Here is an 11,622-nt window from a genome sequence, read left to right as displayed (position 1 = left end):
TGAGACATTTACATCCAAGGGAATTCAATTTACTGAGCAATGCTAGCAGCAAGTTTTACTACACAGCATAGCAAACAGTGTGCAAGCATATAGAATCAAATTAATATTCTACCATAAGGTGGTTTAGGACCATCTCCAAGGTCATCAGTTCCAGGTATTTTCCTACAGTCGGAAAATTTGCCCTGATAAAAAAATACCATGTAGTTTTGGCATCGTGAAAGAAAATTACATGTAATATTTTCAAAAGAAAATACCCACTAAATAGTAGGTACTTTTCAAAATTACAAGAACTTTCACATGGATTTTCCAAGGTGGCAGGTATTTTGGCAGGGTGAATTACAGGAACATTCTTAGGGTGTGTTTATGCTTCCATGCTGAGACAGAATCAGCATTTTCAAACAATGTTTTGAAATGCTGATCACAAACGGACTTTTGGGAGTGCTGTTTACGCTTAATATTAATTTCAGAGGCTAAATCGCAATTTTCAGCTGGCTTCGCATCACAATTTTAATTGAACAGGAATGGAGGTCAAATAGGGCGCGCCCTTTTTTTTTTTTTTTGCGAGTGTTGTGGTCGACTATTATTTTAACTTCAAACGATTTCTGATCTTTTAGTAATTGCATGGAGCTACTTGACATAGCCATAGAATTTACACCAAAGTGAGGATAAAAGTAAGACAAAATAAAGAATACTAAAATATACATAAGAAAATAATAAGATTGATGCTACTGGGGCTTCTGGCTCAGCTATGTCTCCTCATCATAACTCATATTCCATTTTTTTTTTGTAAACCGCTCAACATACATCGTGATGACATATTAGAGGGGTAGTAATAGTGAAAGTACTTAAAGGTCAAGTCTAGTGTAGGCGTATATAAGGTATGTATTTGCCTGTGGATTTTCGTTCCACTATAAGCATGTACTAAGTGACGTTATTTTAACATGCTTACGATCGTGGTTCAGTAAGCATGGACGCAACTGTGTTTTGGACTATAATAATGTATGAAAACGCTGATTCTGGCCTGCAAAGTGGAAGCATAAACACGCCCCTAGTAACGTATTTTAGCCCAGCATTATAGTTGGGCACAGGCACTGTGGGTGGCTGCTGAGCTAGCAACTTTGAATCTCGCGCCTTGCCTGCTTATCAGACCGTACCTAGCATGCTCGTAACTTTGAGAACTTTCCCCTATGGGTTCATGTATGTTTCAGTGCGGTGTGAATGCAGGAATACAGCCTGAAAAAGTTGTTTTTAATTTGATGGAGATCCTTGTAATCGAGGCGGTTTGAAACCACCAGTAATTAAAATCCAGAAATCTCTGCAAAGAAGCAGCCAGAGCACAATAGTGAATCTAGTCTCTAACTTCAGACTCTACATTATATACTGTACAAGAACCAAGGTCTGAGCCTGTTGACCAATTAGCAGCTGAGATTTGCTTGACATTACATGCTCGGTTGCCCTGTACATTGTCACATATCAAAAAAAATTCTGTAAGTATTGGCCTATATAGTGAGAGCTCTTTTTTGTTGCAGTTTGAAACCGTGTTTTCCATTTTTAATTAGCTAGGATTGTTCAAGTGCTTTTTATATTTTAGCTCTACAGTATTTAAAAAATCTTTGATACAAAATGAGATGCTGTTGTTATCCATCCCTCCTATATGCTATGCATTGTTACCTTACAACTATTCATTTTGAAAAGAGGTCAAGTTGTATTATCCATTGCTCTTATACTTTTCAATATATTCTAATTTATGAAATTCAAATTTGCTTTTTAATACCCTTGGAGATTCTGAGGGGTGGAATAGACTGTAATAGCCTCAGAACAATGTGTGTTTAAACAAGAATACTTTTTGTCCAATCAAATTTGAATCTAACTGTAGGATAAGAGCAAAAACAAATACTCTTGAGATCCTAACTGTCTTTAATCTTCCTTCAAAGAAACCTAGCAAGTTCCTACTAAAATGTGAAGGAGTTTGGCTTGAAAGTAGCTTACAATATAAGATTTACTACACCTCATTATCACCTTTAGGTTTTCTGTAACTCAGTGGTCCATCTAAGTCAGGGACTCTTCCATAATCCTTCACTATCAATCGATAATTCATTCATCCATCCCTCCTACAGGCTAGCTATTGTTACCCTCCCTCCTTCATCTCATTATTATACCATGAGTTTAGCCCCCCTACTTCCATGTACCTATATTCTATTTGATCATTCTGGCAATGAAGTGTGCTAGTGCTCCACTCCAGTGCATTTTGATGATGGAATGATGAATCTCTCATGGAGTGGATGACCGCACTCCAAAGTGCACAATCCGCCACACAGTTCTTGTTTTTCTTGCAGCGCATACGGAGAAGAAGTAATCATGAGGACTGTCTCAATTGATGATATTGATTAAAAGCGCTTGTTTGTGCACGCGATTCCAGAGAGAAGGTGTTTTTTTGTTATTACCAAATTGCTTTGGAACTATAGACCACATGGACATACACTCTTGTCTTTTGATATGATATATCAGTATTTCATTTCCAAATTGGAGGCATAAAAGGGTAAGACCTAATTATTTCACAGCCATGTTTATTTACTTTAGACAATTATCATTAGCTTTTGACGTTGTCTAGTAATTGCTCTCAACTTGTGGTTTGTATTGATGAAGTGAATGTATGAGAAGGGTCCATTGATTTCTTGATGTGTTTTTTCAACAGAGAGAAGCACAGGTGTGTCTGATTATTCAAGGTTGTTTGTGCAAACTTAGAATAAGACAAAAATGTTTTAGTTGAGTTTTTACCTCTTTGTTTTATTCAAATACACAAAAATGTCATTGATTTGAAATACAAAGTGCTCATATTCTTTTGGATACTATATACTATATTCAGTTATTGGAAACAGTTTTATTTACCTTTACACAGTTTACAAGTAATCATGATAGTTGTTATACTTCACACACAATGAAGTTGTTTTACAAACCTCCATTGAAGACAGGAAAAATTGCAAGATCAGGATTATATTAATAACATTATTTAAACTGTATAACACTACAATTTCTTTTATTTTAGTGTACTTTATAAACTCCAACAAATCAAAAAAAAAATATCTTTACATGATTGGTAATATGTCATTAAATAGTGGATCTTAAAAACTATATTTTGGAATACTTTTTTCAGCTGTGTATCTCTTTGGCTTTCCAGTCCTTAGTATATCTCATTTGAAATATCATATACCAACTTTTATTCATATATTTCTAATTATTTATGAATAAAATTGTGCTGGATAAAAGCCATTGCAGGGGGTATATTATCAATGGATTGATATTGAGTGTTAGCTTATGATCTCACAATACATTTATAAAGGGTCCTTTGTATATTAAGCAAGATAAAAGGCCTTATATTTTCAATAGCATGCTCAGTGTTAGTCAACCATGCAGTTTACCTTCCAAATTCATAGTACACCTTCCAAATTCATAGTACACCTTCCTAATTCATAGTATAGTTCACCATGGATGTCATTGTAAATGTATGTAGAGAGATAGTATGGGAGGATGGTTAACAAACAAGACTTCTTCTTAATATCTTATACCCCTTTCATAAACCCAATTATGCGGCTAATAGCAGCATAATTTGGTCGTAAAATTGGAGGAGGACAAGAGTAATCCGCATTATTTTGATGCTGCTATTATCCCCATAATAGCAGCATCGGGACAAGATTTTGAGTTTATGAATGCATTTCCAAATAATGCGGATAATTGCCATGGTGCGGTCACAAGGTCACCCTTTTCCACCACAACCCCATCGGAGGGGGCGTGTCCAGTTGTCATGACGATTATCCGCCTTTTTCAGGACGAGCGCTCGTAAAAATAATGCGGCTTATTTTCGGAGTTTGTGAACACAATTTTTATTGAATTATCCGCATTACTCTTAGGCGGCTAATTGGAGGATAGGTTTATGAAAAGGGTATTAGTTTATGATATGAAGGATTTTGAATTGATGTAAAGGCCTGGTCACACCGCCCAAGCGTTGTTGGAGCGGTCGTGGAGCGGTAGGGAGAGAGGGTCGAATTTCGCTCACAAAATTGGGGAAAAAATCGAAAACAAAATAAAAACAATCGAAAACGAAAATGGTGAACGGTAGCGAGCGGTGATGATTTTTTTTCTCTCCGCTCCACGACCACTCCAACAACGCTCGGGCGGTGTGACCAGGCCTTTATATGAAGGTCATTTAAAACTGCATATGAGAATGTGCATGTACATGTACTATGCACTGGAGGGGGGAACAGTCAAATATATTGCTATACATACGCGTGACCCCAAAAACACATTTAAAGGGTTTTTTTCAGTTTTGGACGCAGGCCGTGCGTGCACTCGTTAAGGATATCAAAACATTGATTTTCAAAAAAGGGTAGTTTTGAAAAACTATATAATATGTTTTTTTCCAAAGTTTTTGTCTCACCTGCATAGCAGAGTGAGACTATAGGCGCCGCTTTTCCGACGGCGGCGGTGGCGTCAACATCAAATCTTAACCTGAGGTTAAGTTTTTGGAATGACATCATAACTTAGAAAGTATATGGACCTATCTGTTGAATTACAATCAAAACTTTAAAAGTTTTTGGATCTGATTCATGAAACTTGGACATAATAGTAATCAAGTATCACTGAACATCCTGTGCAAGTTTCAGGTCACATGATAAAGGTCAAAGGTCATTTAGGGTCAATGAACTTTGGCCGAATTGGGGGTATTTGTTGAATTACCATCATAACTTTAAAAGTATGTTGGTCTAGTTCATAAAACTTGGACGTAAGAGTAATCAAGTATCACTGAACATCCTGTGCGCATTTTAGGTCACATGACCAAGATCAAAGGTCAATGAACTTTGGCCATAATGGGGGTATCTGTTGAATTACCATCATAACTTCACAAGTTTATTGTTCTGACTTTTGAAACTTGGACATAAGAGTAATCAAGTATCATTGAATATCCTGTGCAAGTTTCAGGTCACATGATCAAGGTCAAAGGTCATGTGAGGTCAATGAACTTTGGCCACATTGGGGGTATTTGTTGAATTACCATCCTATCTCTGTAAAATGTATTGGTCTAGTTCATAAAAGGTGGAAATAAGAGTAACCAAGTATCACTGAACATCTTGAGCGAGTTAAAGTAGTTTTCAAAGTCAGCACTGCTGCTATGTTGAATCGCGTGATGCAGGTGAGACGGCCAGAGGCATTCCACTGGTTTTTTCAAGACTAGCCAAGTGTGTTTAGGATATGTTTTTCCCTCGGGGTCATATTCTGGCGACAAGTTGAATCCAGTTATTATTTTTGTCAAATAAAATTGTGTGTGTGTATTTTCAAACAAGTACACAAACATTACTAACAAGAATATATAATTTGCATTTATTTGAATGTATAATAAAAGAGTACTGTTGATTAAATACCTTGCTCACCATACAAATGCCTTGGCCAGGGACCAGACTTCCATGTCTACCACCCGACCAAGTCACCTTTCAATTATTGTACTATTCAGTTACCCTCTTTAACAATGAAAAAACCCAAAACATTTACATAGAAAAAAAAGATTATTCCTTTCCATATTGATGTTCATACAATATTTATATCTTCATTGCATTAGGCCACTGTCAACCATTCTGAAATCTTTATTGATTTTTAATTTGAGTGAAATATTTGAAATATTTATTGATGTTATCTTGATTAAGTTCTGTTTTCTGAATCACTGTTCAGGTTGATGATAATCAATAATTTTCAATAATAATAATTGGAAACACATTTGATTAGAGATCAGTCAGCTACAAGTTGGCAGAGACAATTGATAGATACATAATGTTATGATGTGCCAATCTCACTGGTGATAATGGAACTCTATGTTTAGTTTCAAAGCTAGTATAAAATACTAATAAAACCATCAAGATTTCTAAAATCAGTAGTGTGATTTCACAGAGGAAAAGCAAGATTTTTAAAATAATCTAAGGTAGGTAGAGTTGAAATCATTGTCATTTATCAATTGGTACAGATAATGATACAGATTAGATCTTTTAGTTTGACTGAGACAACCCGTAATAGAGATGAGCTAAAATGTATTGAATATAATTTTTGTCTTGCCAACCAGAGGTGAAGGCGAGACCTAAAGATCCAAATGTTGTCCGTCCTTCCATCACAAACCTTATGACACATAATTCTACAACCGTAAGTCACTTTTCAACCAAACTTGGTTGGTAGATGAACTTGGGGACCTGCATGTTATGCTGCAGTCGGAGGTCACATGGTAAGGTCAAAGGTCATTTTCAGGTCAACATTAAAGTTTATGTGAAAGGCTCTTATGACAAGTGTTTTTAAAGGGATAGAGCCTCATCGATCTGGCGCTGCACAGCGGCTGCCAGCCCATGATCAATTTAGCAAATCAAATTTTCAGAGTATTACATTTCATGTCTATTTCAAACAATAAAATATGGATTTTCAGCATCATTTTTTGTTTCGCCCACCAGAGGTGAAGGCGAGACTTTGTTGTCCGTCGTCCGTCCGTCACAAGCGTGTAATGACACATAACTCCACAACCGTACATGTAAGTCACTTTTCAACCATACTTGGATGGTAGATGGACTTGGGGGACCTGCATGTTATGCTGCAGTCTGAGTTCACATGGTAAGGTCGAAGGTCATTTTCAGGTCAACATTAAAGTTTACATGTAAGACTTTGTTATGACACCTAACTCCGCAACCGTAAGTCAATTTTCAACCAAACTTGGGTGGTAGATGGACTTGGGGGACCTGCATGTTATGCTGCAGTTGGAGGTCACATGATAAGGACAAAGGTCATTTTCAGGTCAATGTTATGACACAGCAACTCTGCAACCGTAAGTCACTTTTTTCTGAACTTTGGTTGTAGACGTAGGATACCTGCATGTTATTGTGGTCGGAAGTCACATGGTAAGGTCAAAGTTCATTATGAAGTCAACATTAGAGTTTACATGCAAGACTCTTATGACAAATGTTGATTTGGCCTTGCCGCATCCGTACCTGTATAAGAGTACTTTATGACAGACATTGACTTATTCTTCAAACATGTGTTATATGTAATTTGTTTTGTTTTTCTGCTCTGAAGCGCATTTAGCATCTAATCAATATGGAAAAAGCGCTATACAAGTCATGTGTTTTATTATTATTTAATTATCAATACTATAGTCTAGTCAAAATATGGAGAAGAACTTAATTTGGTTATTACATTGGGTCTAATGAGTTTGTTTTTCTTCTTGTTCTTTCAGATGAAATTCTGCTATCTGAAGAGGAATGTCCATTGGACATTGCTGTAGAAAGCAAACGCAAAGTCCGGTTTGTACTTAAAGTCCCTCAGGATCAGGAAATGGCCAATCAACATGGGGCTTTGCCGGCCCTTACAGACTCTGCCAGACACAAGATGCTGAGCAAATTTTTTGGAGTCAGCAGCAGCGAACTTAGTCTTCCCTTCTCGCAGTCTGTACCTTCATCACATGATAACATATCTAATGGCTTTGACTCCCCACGTTCAGACACATATTCCAACTGTGATGCCATCAGTGTGAGCAGTAGTAACAGCAGTAGTAGCAGCTTTTCAAATGGCCAACGCAAATCAAGAGGGCAAAAACCTGTGCTTGGTTCAAATGGGGTTACAGGATTATTATTGAAACCTCAGACTCCTCGCTTCAAGCGAAAGGCATCCACTCCCGGTCAAGAGCATAGAAATATACGACCCCCTAACAGGGCACAGAAAAAGAGACACAGACCAAAATCACTAACTTTGATGCTGGAAAGAAGTCTGAGTTTAAAGAGGAGACAAAATGACGGTGGTAGAAAGCAGAATGGGAAAGAACTGTCAACAGAGGAATCAGCCCCAGGAGTACTCAAAGTTTTTGGAGACTCCTTGTGCCCTGGATCAAATTATAAGAGTATACTTGCTTCTGCAAGGTCATCAGCTGTTGAGTTAGTGAAGGAAATTTTGACAAGGTATTCTCTACCCAGAAGTGCACATACAGAATATGTTCTGTGTGATGTCATTGGAAAGTTTGTAAGTAGGAAGCAAAATGGACTGAAGAAGACAGAACAGGGTGATTCACAGGAAAGATGGATTGAGGAATGTGTAAGAGCACTTGCAGACAATGAGAAACCTTTGATGATCCAGTCATTCTGGAAGCCTGGTGATGGTCTTGTAAGGCGATTTGAGATCAGACGACGACAAGATCTCCCACCGGAGGAGATAGACAGCATCACATCTGGTATTAACAAGAATGCCAGAAGACTTCAGATGTCACGGTCACATGCTGTTGCTCCAAATGAGACCAGTATGGACAGGTTGGATACTGGTGTAGATATGGAAAATGGATTCTTCAATGGAGACCTTGCTTCCCATTCTAGTCCACGATCAAGCATCATCCACTCTCAGGATCCAAATTTGAGCCTGGAACGCGAAGAAACAGAGAGCAGTGATGAGCCAATCCTTTGCAATATGAGAATGCCCTCAGAAATGCCGTATTTCCTAACACTCCACGGTTATGACAATCATGATGTCTTGCTTCACATGCTCACCAAGGAAGTGATGCTTGTGGGAAATAGACAAATTGAACCTGAGGAGGATGATAGTGATGAATTGTATGCAGAGGGTATTGATATCTCTCTTGAGGCTCCTGATATCTTGCCACAGCACTGTTGGATCTTCCGCCAGCAGAGGCATCTACAGGAACAGGAAGACTCAAGAGAAGAAGAGAGTGAATTTGTTGTAAGACTAGAGACCTTACCCAATGCGCACGTCATCATCAATGGTATCCCTGTTTCTGGAAGTGCCACTCTTAACCCTGGAGACTTTGTGTGCTTTGGTCATCACTACGCAGTTATGTACAAGGACCCTACAGCCTGTACCTCTCCAGCAATGTTCCCCTGGAGTATCCCACCCAGCATGACTCAGAGGCGCTGGGTTGCTCCCAATCAGTATCTTGCCCAGAAAGCCAATGAATATACCAACGACAAGCAGAGAATTAAGGTTATGTACAGACCTCATGATGAGGACCAGATTTTCAACTGGATTGGGCAACACCTAGAGAAGGCAGACACCAAGTGTCCTCTTGGAATGTCTTACCTCTTAGCATCTATGGTTGAATATGCCGCCTATCATTTTCATCAGACCAATGCGAAGTCACTCGTTATCAAATCGGCAACTCTCATCCAAGGCATCGCTTGGGTAAGTGATAGTGTAAAGATTTTGAGACATATCAATATATTTCATTTGTTATTTTGTGTTTTAAAAAAAAAATCATTTTCCGTGTGCCTGGATCTTCCATGTCTAAATGCAAATTATGATGTGAAGCAAAACAGAGCTGGGAGGAAAATCTATACAAAAACAACAACTGATAAATGAAATATAGTGCTTCCCAGTAAAAAGAAAACCAGAATACAGTGTTATTTTTTGCTATCATAATCATTCATTTGCTTCTGGAGATGTACACTGTATATCAAAAAAAGATGTGCTTCCCCTCTTTCATTTAATGCCCATCTCAACGTTTATCATGCATGCCTGACTGAGTTAGTTTCCATTTGCACGAGCAAAGTACGTTTAAGGTCAATAAATTTGACCTTGTTGAGGGTATTTGAATTACCATCATAACTCTGAAAGTGTATTGTTCTAGTTCATACAACTTGGGCATAAGAGTAATCAAGTATCACTGAACATCCTGTGCAAGTTTCAGGTCACATGACTAAGGTCAAAGGTCATTTAAGGTCAATGAACTTTGGCCAAGTTGGGTTTTTTTTGTTGAATTATCATAACTTTGTAAGTTTATGGATCTGATTCATAAAACTTGGACATTGGAGTAATCAAATATCACTAAACATCTCATGCCATTCAAATGTCATTTAAGGTCAATGAACCTTGGCTATGTTGGAGGTATTTATTAAATTGCTGTCTTAAATTTCCAAGTTTATGGATATATAGTTTATGAAATATGACATAGGGGTAATTTAAGTATCACTGACAAGTCTTAGGTCACATGATGAAGGTAAAATATCATTTAGGGTCAATGAACGTAGTACTGTATTATTATATGAATGGTGTTTTTGTGAATAATTATTTCATAGTAGTTTTCAAAGTCAGCACTGCTGTTATATTGAGTCACGTAATCAGGTGAGACTGCCAGAGGCGCTCCACTTGTTCATCTTTCATATGAAACCTTATCGTAAAATTGATTGACTTATGGTCGAGCAATTAAAAGTTGCATGAAAACGATTCCTATCTATTTGATAGAACAAACAATCATTTCCAACAAAATGTTAAACTAAGGGCTACCAGTGATGATATTGCTTGAATATTATATTTGAATTTCGTCTGTAAAATTTGTAAAAAATTGCTTGATATGATTAGATGAGGCAGGGGCAGCAGAATGTTGGATGGGGGGGGGATGACCCACTGAGAAGAACAATCTGTCGAATGGGTAAAAATTAAGCATGTTTTCATGCTACTTTTTCTTGACCATGCTGCATTCATATTTTACACTTTTGGTCTCATAAGGAGGAAAAATGGCTATTCAAGTTATGAAATTTCTTTTTTTGAAAAGATAGTAGTAAAAGCCAGGAAAACCAAATCAAAATCGTAATTTTCTTGTGCAAATTAAATTTGGTAATACCACATTCCTTTGTTCTTACTCAGTCATGCGTGCATTACTAACATTGAGATGGATCTCAAATGAAAGAAGAGAAGCATATCCCTTCATGTACATTTCAGTAGGCGGTTTCAAACCGCCTCGATCACAAGAATCCCCGTTAAATTACGAGAACTTTTTAAGGCTAAAAAATACCCGTTAATTATTCCTGCATTCACACCGCCCCGAAACACATCCTTCGGGATAAGTTCCCGAAGTTACGAGCATGCGCAGTGTGGTCTGATAAGCAGGCAAGGCGGGAGATTCAAAATCACTAGCCCAGCAGCCACCCACGCCGCCGCGCCCAACGACACGCTGGGATAAAAGTTCCCGTAATTTGCTTTCACATCGCCAAAATACCTGCGACCTTGGAAAAATCCCCACGAAAGTTCTCGTAATTTCGCCAAGTACCTACTATTTAGCGGGTATTTTCTTTCGGGGAGATTACGCGTAGTTTGCTTTCACATTACCAAAATACCTGGTATTTTCTGATCGGGGTAAATTTCCCGATCAGAGAATACCTGGAACTGGCGAACTTCGAGGCGGTCTGAAACCACCTATTAAGAAGATTTATGGTTATACAGTCTGACCCCCGGTGGGGTCACTCAATATGACTTGGGGACCGCATGACCGTTACAAAAATCGCGGGAAAAGGGGTCAATTTTACGGAACGTCCGCGGACAGAACACTGTCTCGAAGTAGTGAAAATAGGGGTGCTCATCGTCCTCGATCTGATGGAAATAGGGGTCAGGAAAAAGGGGAGAACGATTACGGGAAGTAAAATCTGTCGCCGAGTCACCAGCCGCATGATGCGCGCGCATCATGCTCTGTATCTTTATATGGACAACTCTACATTTATTTTTACAAAGAATTATACTTTTCTTATTTTTCAAGAAAAATAAAGTTCTTTTGGATTATTGTATCAGTATGACATGGCTCTTGGTCATCTTTAAGGACTGAGCACT

General features: G+C 38.1%; 1 protein-coding gene across 2 annotated transcripts in view; it reads left to right on the top strand.

Annotated features, from left to right (window-relative positions):
* Positions 1 to 2,118: 2,118 nt before the first annotated feature.
* Positions 2,119 to 11,622, top strand: part of LOC121423295 (ras-associating and dilute domain-containing protein-like) — a 74,479-nt gene continuing 64,975 nt past the window's right edge. For both annotated transcript variants that reach the window (XR_005971260.1, XM_041618635.1), the window contains exons 1-2: positions 2,119 to 2,539; positions 7,259 to 9,204. Coding sequence is in view for 1 of the 2 variants with exons in the window: in XM_041618635.1 (XP_041474569.1) it covers positions 7,357 to 9,204 (1,848 nt within the window). In the remaining variant the exon portion in view is untranslated. The remainder of the gene's footprint in view (positions 2,540 to 7,258; positions 9,205 to 11,622) is intronic.

The sequence above is a fragment of the Lytechinus variegatus genome, chromosome 10, assembly GCF_018143015.1.
Source record: "Lytechinus variegatus isolate NC3 chromosome 10, Lvar_3.0, whole genome shotgun sequence".
Lineage (NCBI taxonomy): Eukaryota > Metazoa > Echinodermata > Echinoidea > Temnopleuroida > Toxopneustidae > Lytechinus > Lytechinus variegatus.
This window is presented reverse-complemented; position numbering and strand designations above follow the sequence as displayed.